The sequence below is a fragment of the Scardinius erythrophthalmus genome (genome assembly GCF_964197995.2).
Source record: "Scardinius erythrophthalmus genome assembly, chromosome: 13".
NCBI classification, from domain to species: Eukaryota; Metazoa; Chordata; class Actinopteri; order Cypriniformes; family Leuciscidae; genus Scardinius; species Scardinius erythrophthalmus.
Window position 1 is genome coordinate 18,297,640 of NC_138233.1, and position 13,346 is coordinate 18,310,985.

Below are 13,346 nucleotides of genomic sequence, written 5' to 3' on the forward strand. Positions count from 1 at the left end.
TTCTTTGGGAATGGATTGGATTGTGAAAAGTAGGTGTTACGTACCAGAAAGGAATGAGAGTTTGCTAAAACAGTGCCTAAATAGTTATTTGGCTATTGGTTAACTAGCCCGTTCTTATCCCAAGGCGTCATATACTGACGTTTTTGTCATTTCGTCTACATCGAACGCACACGGCACCCTTTAGCGTCAATATGAGACGCAGATAGATATGGGCCAGAAGGCGCCTCCTAGCGGTCTAACCTTAACCCTACCCCAGACCTAAACCTACCCATAACCGAACAAAGCTCTGTGCATCTCATATTGACGCTAAAGGGTGCCATGTGCGTTCGATGTAGACGAAATGTCAAAAGCGTCAGTATATGACGCCCAAGGATGAGAATGCGTTGGGTTAACTGACGTCATCAGAAAACAAAAGTTGTTTCAAGGGATGATCTTTTAAATAACGCACTAATGAATTGTTCACAATAACACATAAATATTCACAAAGTAAATACAGGGACTTCATGTTGACTTTAAAGCAAAGAAAGCACAACCGTTATGTCACGTAAGAGAACTGACCTTTGGTAAGCGCTCAGGGTCACCTGGGTGTCTAGGGATCACCTTCTGTAGCCGCTGGAAACCGTAGTCAATAGTGGGTTCATTCAGTGCTGCAGGAAAAGAAAAAATTCAACCATTTCACTGCAGTGAAATTCAACACCTATCTGCAATTACCATTACAAAGAAACGTATATAAAACATAAGTGTCATTTCCTTCAGACCTCAATACAGCTCCAAAAAACACAAAGTAGAAAGCAATAAAAGGATAACTAAAGTATCAAATATTGTTTCCTAACTAGCTGCCAAAATATCTGTATCAATTCCCACTATGCTTTAGCCGTTTGCAACCACAAGGCACCACTTTATGAATAAAAAAACACTTGAGCAGTTTGTGTGAATGGATCCTATTTTTTCAGCCGGTGCAAAGGCGCAACCATCATTGAGAGCTTCACAAACTGGTCATGATGAGCAATGAGATTTGTGACAGATTCAACTGCAATGCAACTATTCTTACATGTACTAAACTTTGAATATCTCACTGTAACCAAGACTTAAAAACAAAGAAACAAGAGATCAGTTGAAATTATTATTTGTTGTAATCTACATTATGCCACAAAAGCTGTTGACTGAACTCAACTTGTATTGAACTCATAATATCCATTTAAACATACATATTTACAGCTGATGTCACGGATCGGCAAAAATGTTTTTATACCAACGACTAACAGAGATCTTATGAGGACCAGAAGCAGCCAGATCATTTAATCTATAAGCAAGATTAAGATCAACTACAGGGCAACTTTTTAAATGTCCTTAAAAAAAAACTCCAATAACAAATAATGCTGGATTCTTTTGTTTTGTTTACATAAGCACCACTAATCTGCTAAACAAATCTATAGACCACCGTTATGAGCAAATAATTTAATTAAAGTTTTCATTTCTGTGTAGCAGCACCTCCCACTCCTCAGAGGCCCACAGACAGCTTCACGAATGCTCGCTGAGGACGGAGCAATAAGATAATATTGAAAAAGGAACCCGATCTGCGTGATAGGCCCAAACATCCTGCAAGGGGTGGACCACATGGTGCTTGGCCTGATGTTTTTCTAACCTCCCTGGATTGAGTGGGACTTTCACACTGAGACAATGGGTCTTTCTCCAGCACCGGCCCAGAGAGCTTGTTTGTGTGTTTATCTGTTGTGGTGCTAAACTCCAGCCCTCAGGGGCACATTCACACACAGCCCTTCTGTGATTCACTGAGACAGAGTAAGAGATGTACAGCAGAGATACTTGATATTTGATATGCAGCATGCAGAACAATGGCCCCAAAAGTATTTGGTCATTTAAGGTATATGCTTAAAAATGTATGAATCGCACTGCATTAGATAACAAATATCAAACCAAGAAGCATCAAACAAATTAAGACCTTTCATCACAGCTGGTCTGTCTCTAATGTAATTTTTTTAAGGTGATTTTTAATGAATGCACTGACAGAATACTATCCCCACTACTGGTGGTGGTTGAGGAGAGATTCCCTGATATGATTGTAAAGTGCTTTGGGTGTACAGTAGTACATATGAAAGCACTATATATGCCTCAGTCATTCACTCATTCATTTCAGAATAACCACAAGTATAATTCATCATATTAACTATGGTTAATACAGTATGTTCCTCTTTTATTTTATTTTTAAACAGTATACTATATACACACACACACACACACACATATATATATATATACACACACATGTATAAATTGTTTTATCATTTTAAACATAAAACTCTTTTTGTCAAGTGTTTATCTTTGAAACGTGTGCTTATGCTATACTACTTTAACACTAGAAGTGCCAGAATTCCATAACTACTAGAACTGCCGCAAGCGGTCATTTTGACCGCTAGATTCCAAACTCTATATCTTTAATGATAAATACCCAATTGAGAGATGAATGCATTTATTGTATTAGGATGTCTTTTAAAAACAAAACAACACCAAACTGTACATTTAAACAAGTTCAATTATACATTTATAAATAAATAATATCCGTAGATGTCCTGAACAAAATGACGGAGTAGCCTATGTTTTCATGTTTCCACTGTTCGATCGCGCCCGCGCCCGCCGACACACACACACACACACACACACACACACACACACACACACACACACACACACACACACACACACACACACACACACACACACACACACACACACACACACACACACACACACACACACACACACACACACACACACACACACACACACACACACACACCATATTCCAGCATTGCAATCTTGACATTGCAGCCTGTTCATTATAGCCATAATAAAATATAATAATAAAATAGTCAACCTAACATATAAATTCCACTGCTCTGTTTCTCAGTAGCCTAGTACAATTCGTACCATTTTGCGCGTGTGAAGAGGATGATTTTTTTCCGTCGATATTGGAACACGAGTGAAGTACAAAGCCTATAATAAAGAATAGTTTACCATCCAAATACATCACAAATGTTGAAACATTTTGATTCTAATTAGAGAGTTACGTGAGCCTAACGCCGCTTACTTTCACTTTCGCTTATAAAGTAGGCCTATTTCATTTTGGCTTGTTTATAGTTATTTTTTCATTCTTGTTCTGTTCTGAATATCATCACATTTAAATGATTTGTTGTTGAATATGTTTAGTGTATTTTTTACCACATTTTATTGTTGTGTATATTGGTATATGTATAATAATACCGTGAAATTCAGTGCGGTCAATATGACCGTTTATGGCCGAAATAGGTAAATATGTTCAATTGTTTTTTTGCCTTATGTGTAATTTATATGAAAAACATTTTAAATGAAAATACAGACACTTTTAGGAAAAGTCAGGTACCAGCAGGATTGCATTTAGTTTTCAACAAAGTTATTGCAGATATAAAATTCAAAATGGTCAAAATGACCGCCATGGCAGTTCTAGTGTTAAAACAAATGGCACTTAGTTTTAGCCTATATTTTGTTATGTAATGCAAATATATTTATACATTGGCTTAAGTATCCAAATTGTTTATTTTTTTGGAGCCACTGTATACTGGTTTTAAGATGGCTTTATGCTATATATGGTGCACAAATTACTTTTGCTTTAAATTTGCTAATAATTTTTCAGATAATTTAGAGATTGATATGTCAACTGACCTTTAATTTGACCTCAACTGATTAATAATCAGCTTGATATTAGCAAATACAACGAAGAACAAGTTGAATATACATTTTTCCAAATTAGAAGAAAGTCTTTAATACTGTAATAAAATGATTTGGGTATGTGACATAAGATACCCAAGAGTCATTCTAACAGTTGTTCACTCTTCACACTCTTTTTCTTTCATGATAGACTGACTGCCTTTCTTTTGCCTGAAGCGTCAAATCTCAAACAAAACAGAGGAGCAGCAGAAAAATAGCAACTGAGGAAGAGTCCTCTGGCCCTAAGTTAATTGTCCTGCAGAAGATGGGGGCTCTTCCAGCCTCCCTTCTGTTTGCCCTGTAGGCCGCAGCCTGGACGTTTCCTGAGGGAGTTCGCCCAGCTCCCCTTAGCTCCACAGCTGAGAGGACAGACTGTGGGCAGCCTCTGAGTGCAGTGGAGTGGATTCAGATGGCCAAGGGCCCAGACAGAACCAGACCCCTGGAGCCCAGAACACAAGCTGTGCCCAGCCTGGCCATCCTCCACTGGGGAACAGGGGCAACTCTGACTGTACATCAATGCCTCTCAATATAACATCCAACGGCAGGTGGAATCTATGGTTTTATAAGTACAAGCAAATGCTGGTCCAGTGTCTGGTTTTGACATGAAGCCTGAAACATACATTGAAAAGTGAAAGTGAAAGTGACATGTGAAGGCCTGGCCAAGTATGGTAAACCATACTCAGAATATGTCCTCTGCATTTAACACATCCAAGTTAGTGCACACACATTATGAGTAGTGAGTGGTGAACACACACATTGCAAAGGTGGACACACACCAGGTGCAGTGGGCCGCTATTTTTGCTGTGGCGCCTGGGGAGCGATTGGGGGTTAGGCGCCGTGCTTGCTTAGTCGTTTCCTGCCCGTACTGAGAATTGAACCCGCAACCTTCGGGGGTAACCAGTCTGAATCTCTAACCATTAGGCCATGACTGCCCCCAAGAAAGAAAGTATTTGAAAAAAGCCACACTGCATCTAAAATAACTCTTGTTTACTTTTACAATAAGCCACAACTTCATTAAAAAGTGGCTGACATTGGATAATAACAGCAGGCTTCATGCGTCGAGACACAGTAGGGCTCAACGGCTCACTGTTTGAGAGGCAGCATTAACCTCGAATTTCTCGGCCGCCATGACCGCCTGGATGCACAGTCGCTCATGCAGCACAGTGATTGACTGGCTGTTTACTTAAAGAGCAAGACGAGAGAGAAAAAAAAGTTAAAACAATCCCGGAGCATGATGGAGAACAGACGCAGCTATCGGCGAAGGAAAGAACAACAAAAACAGTCGAATGTGACAGAATGATTCAAAGCCGCCCTGCGGCTGACAATACATCATATCTAAATAGGCTTCCTGTAATCAGGTCTGTTGGTGGTTTGGAGACAGGGATATGGAAGTGCGGACCAGTGCAGAGCACAGAAGCGGCCCGAGTGGTGTACGAATGGGGGTTGGAGAGAAGCTGATTGCAGGATATCGTAATGGCAAAGAAATAGATGGAGGCTGAATGAGAGATTGTGTTGTGCAGTATTACAGCAGGTTTGACATGGAGGTAGGAGAGATTGAATGGAAGAGTAAAAGAGCGGGGGTAGCCTGAACTATGTGAAAAGAAATGAAGAAAGAAAATTTTCACAACACATTTAACTACGGTAATTTGACGTATTTCTAGGTAAAACTAAATTTGAACAGAGGTACACTACAGTCCAAAAGTTTAGGGTTGGTATATTCTTTATGAATTCTCTTCTGCTCACCAAAGCTACATTCATTTTAATCAAAAATACAGTAAAACCAGTAATATTGCGACATATTTTTATGATTTTAAAGTAACTGTTTTCTATTTGAATATAAATTATAGATTATAGATTGAATATAGATTATTTCTGTGATGCAAAACTGAATTTTCAGCATCCTTACTCCAGTCTTCAGTGTCACACGACCCTCCAGATATCATTCTTATATGCTGATTTGCTACTTAAGAAACATTTCTTATTATAAATTTTGAAAAATGTTGTGCTGCTTAATATTTTTTTGAAAACTGTGATGCATTTTTTCAAGATTTTTTTTAATAGAAAGTTCTAAAGTACATGATTTATTTAAAATATAAATCTTTTGTAACTGTATAGATGTTTTTACTGTCACTTTACTGTTTCCTTGTTAAATAAAAGTATTAATTTATTTAAAAAAATAGGGATGCTTAGATCAGGATTTTTGCAGCCGATACTGACTATCGATTTCTGTCATCAAGATCTGCCGATACCGATCCCGATCATTCAAGCTTTATATTTATATTCTATGACACACAGTATGTATGTATATATATATATATATATATATATATATATATATATATATATATTTTTTTTTTTTTTTTTATGATGCATGGTAAATCAAGACCTTTCAATATGAGCGAACCAAGCACGCTCCAGCTGTAAAACAGTGTCTGATTGGTCTCTACACATCGTTCCTACCTACCATAGCCGAGATCTAGTTTCCACTGGTTGAGCTTTCAAATGACGTTGGAAAACACTCGATCGGAGTCGATCAGAGTCAATCGGAGCATACCTTAAAAAAAAATCGTACTAACCCCGAACTTTTTAACATTAGTGTAAAATCTATAAAAACCATAAAATAAACAAACAGATTATTCAACCAAAATTAATATTAATACATTTGATAAAATAATTAGTTTGATTGTATCCCCCAGGATTTGAATGTACTTTGAAAACTATAAAAACAAATCTTCTTAATTTAAAATAATAATGAATCACTGATAGTTTGTGAGTAGTTTAGGGACATTTATTAGTAAAGATGTTCAATCTCATTATACTTAATTTGTCTTCAAGAATACACAAGCAATAAAAGCTGTAAAACAGCTGGTCTTGAGTAAATCACAGCTAAACTCATTTAAGAGTGAATAATGAAGTGGCTGCTGGAGCAGAACTTTTGTGAGGGCCTGGACAGGGAACATTTAAAGAATCTCTCTTTAAAGCGGACCCATGTGCTAGTATAATGAGGCACAGGTCGTGATGCAAAGCGCCTCTGAGAAGGACACAGAGTTAATGTGCTGATACAGAGATGGATGGGCAAGATCTCAGGCTAAACAGTACTCTGCCACACTTAAAGACATCTGCACATGTTTACTCTCCTTCATTGCTATTGATTTTCACATACTGTACAATCCTCTCACCAGTCGACTCGATAATGCACACTTGCTGAGAGAGTGACTGTGTACTGAACAGTTACCGGCAAAGTGCTGCTAATTTTATAGAGTCGCTGAACGCCCACAGAAAACAATGATGCAAACATTACATGAACACAAATCCATGCAATTCTGCTATGTGTCACAAATCAAACTGACATTGACCAGTGACAGCATATACGTTATCGCAAAAACAAACTCAAACCCTTGAGACCATGCAGAAAAGAAAAAGAAAAAAAAACACCTCCTGTGCTGGGTCATGGGGTGAACTTTGCCAGAAATTCTAACAAAACTGTGTATTTTCAGAGATACACACCAAACAGGGAAGTAAAATCCCATGAGCTTCCTCATTTCCGGACCCTATATGTCCTATTTGGTGTGTAACGTTGTTTACCAAACCATGCACAGCAGACCTGTATATTTATAGGGAAACACCTTTCAACTGTCCATGCACTTGTTTACTTTTACAGTTCCAGAAACTGACAAGCTGTGGTTTCCATTTCTTTCTGGGCTCACGGAACGGTTTCACGACAGAAATAACACCAGCCAGTCATCCGACATATATGATAGAGTCAGTCTTGTGTCATCACGGATTCATTGCAGCTCTCCAATTTCATACGCGAAGGAGAACGAAAAGGTTACGTGTGATGTCATGAGCTGAAATAAAATCTACAAAATCAATACTGAAAAGAGCAGAATATCAGCCGTATACCATACCATCTTGTTCTGTTTAATGAATATAATCGATATAGGCAAATATAGGGCTGTTACAAATCTAAACGGACCTCCAGGAGGCGCTAATTGAATTTTCAGCCTTGTGAACAAAGAAACTATCAAGGAACAGACCTGATTTTTCAAAAAAGGAAAGCTACAAATACATTAACAATCGACAGCTCCCCTCTTTCTCTAGAAGATGGGATCAAAACGAGTAAAACATATCAGCAATAAATAAATAAATGAACAACACCCATTGCTTGAAGGATTCCTTGCAATCACACAGATCAATGCTCATTGAAATTTCATGAAGGCACAGCCGGATCGCTTCATATTTCACAATAATAACTACAGGCCCGCGGGGGTGAAGAGAGGAGGAGCAAGACACTACTAAAAGACAATACTATGAGCGCTGTCAAAAGCAGATGGAGCCAGTCAAAACAGTACATTTTAAAATACCTTACACAACCAAAAAAAAAAATCCCACACTTAATATCTCACAGAGCCCGAAGGCACAATGTGGGCGGCAGTTTTTAGACTGGCGAGAACACGATATTTGTGGCTTTCCTGTTTTTGAGACCAGATGCTAGCACTGAGCTGCTGGTGGTAAATTGAATCAGCTGACCACACATAGACCTGCAGGGCTAGAACAGCATCTCTGACTGACGGAGCAGAAAGGCATGCTGGGTAATTGGTCTTTAGCAGAACCTTTTAACAGGCACTTGTGGGCTTTGTACAGAGCTGTTAATGTCAGGGTGGTAATGTTCTGTACATGTTAGGGAAAGGCAGACTCCGTTTTACGCTCTCTATCTCACTCTCTCTCTCTGTTTTCCCCAGAGCTCTCTTTCATTCAGGTGTGATCTCATATGCTGTGGATAGGAATCGATAGGCTCAGTGGCAGGGTGTTCGATGCCTGCCTGAATTATTGCTTCATTTCTCTCCCTATATAGATGAGGCCTGTTTTTCCTCAGCCCTACCCACGTTGGGATCAATACCTTACAATCTCATTTTTATCCATTTTTCCATAAACCCAGTGATAGCGTTTATTTGGAAAATCCGACAAGCTAAATAAGGCATCACTTTAAGACATGGGTGGTGGTGGTGGGGGGGGGGGATCTTGGAACCTGTGGCCGTAAAATGGATGACTTGTTTTTCTCGATCGTGAGCAGCAGCTTCTAAAAGACAGACATCTGTGTGAAATGGCCCACTGAAGACGCCCTGCTGTTGAGCAAACCAATTGCTCTATATCTTTATGGTTACAATCTCCACCATGCAGAGGTTTAGCAATTTAATTGGAGCGGTTATCATTGATCACCTAGTGTGACCCCATTTGTCAATAGAATTAAAGAGACTCATTATCAAAATCGAACGATCACTCAACCCACTCAAGAAGAAAGCTTTCTTCAAATCTAGTGGTAGGAAAAAAATACATAGGTGACTACAGTATATAATTTGTTCTGATCCACATTTTTAAGTCTGCATATTTTATATGGAATTTGTAACGTTTTACATGGAAATAAATTAATGATTTACATTTACAATAGGGTCCAAAAGTCGTGTAAAAATTGCACTACTGTTCAAAGGATTGGGATTTTTTGGACCGTTTTTTTTTTTTTATTATTAAAGAAATGAATCAATTGATCAAAAGTGACATTAAAGACATTTATAATGTTACAAAAGATTTATATTTCAAATAAGTGCTGTTCTTCTGAACTTAATCTAACTGAACATGTTTAATCAAATAAATGCAGCCTTAAACATAAGAAACGTCTAAAACATCCTGCCACAACAAAACCTTTGAACGAATGTGTGTGTGTGTGTGTGTGTGTGTGTGTGTGTGTGTGTGTACACATTTTGAAAAATAAGAAACAATAATAGCAAAACCAACAATATTTAAGACATATTTCTAGGGTTTTAATGAGCAAAGGTTAGATGTTCTTGTTTGTGTCCAAGCACAATAATCTCTTTGGATCATTCATGAAATAATACTAGATATGATCTTTAGGTTTTACACAAACTTGTGTAGTTCATACAGCTGGAGTGCATTAACCCTCTGGGGTCTAAGGTGTTTTTGGGGTCCTTGAGATGTTCTGACATGCCCTGACATTTTTGCTTTTTTCAGTTGCTTATAAACATATTAATGGCAAAAAAAAATTACACACTATTTAGCACAAACAGGGCTACCATGAAATGTGAGCAACAAGAATGTACATGTCTGCATTTTTGAGAGAATAATGTTTATGCGTGGTTATTGAAAAAACTAAAAACTAAAGTTTCTGAAATAAGGCCATAAAACACATTCTAAATATGTGCCAATAAGACTTTTGTCTAAAAGATGTCATCGCCTAGTGTTTTTTCTTCAAAATGAAGTGAAAATCACCCTGCCTTATCATTCACATAACACAATACATTGATTTGAATTTTGCAAAGCACTTTCTGTTTGGAAAGGCCATATGCGGAGTGGGCGTCAACGGTCATGTATATGTAGTGGTTCACACCTGAGGAGACAATGGGGCCCGCATACTTAATTAGCCATTCATTCAGGTGAGTCACTGAGCCACAAGAATGCAAGAGCAACAGTTGGAAGCATCTCAATTCTTTTTTATTTTTCCTCATATTGTGCTTGCAATTTGGCCTATAATATCTAAGGAAAACATGTCTAGTAATTGTGCAGTTAATTCTCATACTGTATTTTCAGTTTTGGAATATTTATGCTCTCCCCAAATTTGTCAATAATAAAACACAATAAAAGTTATATTTAAAGTTAAAGAAAAGGCTTATATTTACCTTTTAATAGTTTGTTTACATCTACCTTGTAAATATATTTTTTTATTAAAAAGGTTACAATTACAACAACAATTCAAGTGTAATCTTTCTTTGTAAAAACTAAAGTATACATTTTATCATACATATTTCAAAGTTAAGGATTTGATTGATTATTTGATAACTTTATTTTTGACAAAACATATTATATTTAACATAAGCAAATATTGGCAAACAAAAGCTTATTTGAGGTGGCAGATATTTTACATTAAAAATGTATAATCTATCCAAAACTAATCAACGAAATGTTGTCTTTCATATGTCTGTAACATAGGTCTTTCATTTTTATTATAAGAAATATAAATGTTAATTTGCAGTTTAAATCCAGGAAATTTGTTAATGAAAAAATTATTAAAAGTAAGATACAATTGATACAAAACGAAATTCGTTTTAAAGAAAGGATTTGTACTTTCTGTTTTGAGGTCTCTGTGAAAGTTTAAAAGTCTTTTAGTGATTTTTTTAGAGCGCTCGCGTCCATAATGGAGAACTGTCACGTAATATTGTTTTTTCCTCATAAATGCGAACACGAAAAATAAAAGACAAAAGACTTTTGAGTAAAACTTACTCCGAAATTGTGTTCTCGGCGGAATTCGCTCTTCAAAATGCTGCCGTTCGTCGTCTGAGTTACAATCTTTCTCTGAGGAAAAGGTGCATTCTTCCTCGCCGTCCAGAATCATCTGAAGGGAGTCTTTATTACCGGAGAAGCGTGTCATACTCAAAACGCGATGAACTATCAGTAAGTCTGATGAAGAAACTTTTTATGGCATTGATCAGGGGGCGGGTGCGCTGCATACTAGATCATCTAACGATTTACATGTGAATCGCGCCGGGGGCGGGGCGGCCGCAGCTGATTATAGAGATAATGTGGCAGAAGGAAAAACGGTACCTCTCCTTGCTTTCAAACGGATTACATGAGTTGAAAACATTTGTTTTTTATATAAATTACTTCATTTAAAAGAGGAGATTTCAAGCTTCATAAAGACATATCTCACGTGCCTGTGTGAGAAGTATTCGCTGAGTTATGATTCATTTTCGGACGCGTTTCAGAATGGACTACACGGACAGAGAGAAGGCAGAACTCGCTTCGTGTTTATTTTTCTTTATTTGGCGAAAAGCACAACACTTTGTTTTTATTGTGAGTGTACACAAAAATAATACACACTTAACAGGATAGATTGATGTATAACATAAGCATATAAGATAAAAATTAATATTTTTATTTTATTATTTTTTTGCACTCATACGGAAAAAAACGAGCCTATCGCGCCGGCGCGATAGCCGACCTCAGGGGGTTAAAGCAAGAGGACAGGCCAGCAAAAATATTAAAACATTCTGAAATCCATGGTCCGTTAAGTTTTCACTCAAATTGTAAAGCTGATGGTATTTTTGTATTAATTTAGAAAATGCCAAATAGAAGCATTTTTCCTTGTGGATCAACGTACTGTATATTTGCATTAAAAGAGTTAATGCAAGAATGCATATATGATCTGAAGTCTGTCTTTTGCTCAACTAAAGTGACAAATGCTTCCCATAGACTTAATCATTGGGCAGGTGTAGAGAGCTCCCTCTAATGTGATCGAGCTGAGTCTTTTAATATCAGACCTGATGGGTGCTGTTCGAACCACTGGCCTGCATACTGAGCAGCAACCAATTGCCTGCTGAACATTTCAAGTGATTCATCAACACCTCCAATCTATCGGCTGCACAAGACTTCACATACGCTCACTGGCAGATAGCATTATATCTCTGCCCCTTTCCCTCCAAAACAGACGGAAAACCCCTTTGACGAATGATGCAAACATGGCAATCTGGTGAGAAGTAATACACAACCAAACATGGAAATGCATTTGTTGCAGATGAATTGAAAGGGAGGAAGAGGGAGAGAAAGTAGGGAGGCATGATTCATCCCTCTTATCTGCGGAGTGCCATGCAGGATGGGTAATGTCCCAGGCGGTGAGTGTTTAATTGTTTCTGATGATAAATATAATTGCAGAGAGCTTCTGGATGTTTAATTGCAGAGGCCCAGAAACTGTGGGTGAGGTGAGATCTCTTTGGGTCTTCCTCATTAAAGCTTGGGTTTGAGAAAGTGTCTCAACTTAATATAGTACAAATGGGCTACTGTACTATTACACCAGTAAAAATGTTACCGATACACTAAAAAATAACAATTCTGTTATCATTTACTCACCCTTGTGTGGTTACAAACCATATAGCTTTCTTTCTTTCTTTCGTGTAGCACAAATGGAGAAACTCGTAGTGGTAATTTTTCCATTCAGTTTAACTCAATGAATGGGGACTGGAGCTGTCAAGCTTCACAACGGATTAAGCGCCACAAAAGATAGTCCATGCGACTTGTGTTTTATATACAGTATACCTACCTTTAATATGATATCTTTATACGAGGAACAGACCGAAAGTTAAGTTATTACATTTACTTCACATTTGTGAACGAATAATTCTTCAGTCAAATCATTTCAACTTGTTTTTCCAGGGTCTTTTCGCAAGTTTGACTCATTCAGTAGGCTAATCCAAAAATCTCATTGAAGTGATGGATTTGGTAATCGCATCGTTTTTTTTAACCGTCTTGCATACTCATTACACTGTTGCAAAAGGCCTAAAAAACAGCTAAATTAAAATAAAAGGCATCATGTTTTGTCATTATATTCATAAACACTGAGAAAACGAGTCTTTCTGCGCTTCCTGTTGTTTGCCATAATTAACTTAATAAACAAAGGCCTCTTTTTAATCTCTGTATTGTCTCTGCTTAATTCAGTTGCACTATGTTCAACTGTGTGCACATGCACGCCTCTCTAGTGTGAACGCGTCCTTTGTTCTGGCTTCTCTAGAGTATTGAGT

The 13,346-nt window shown here is 37.6% G+C and overlaps 1 protein-coding gene and 1 long non-coding RNA gene across 4 annotated transcripts in view; one reads left to right on the plus strand and one right to left on the minus strand.

The window, feature by feature from the left end:
- The window catches only part of LOC308700578, a 248,656-nt gene that overhangs the window by 141,118 nt on the left and 94,192 nt on the right, over positions 1-13,346 (plus strand). The gene's annotated exons all lie outside the window — the stretch shown is intronic.
- ebf1a (EBF transcription factor 1a) overlaps positions 1-13,346 on the minus strand; it is a 153,160-nt gene that overhangs the window by 41,948 nt on the left and 97,866 nt on the right. For all 3 annotated transcript variants that reach the window (XM_081382237.1, XM_081382239.1, XM_081382238.1), the window contains exon 11: positions 559-647. In XM_081382237.1, coding sequence (XP_081238363.1) covers positions 559-647 — 89 coding nt within the window. The remainder of the gene's footprint in view (positions 1-558; positions 648-13,346) is intronic.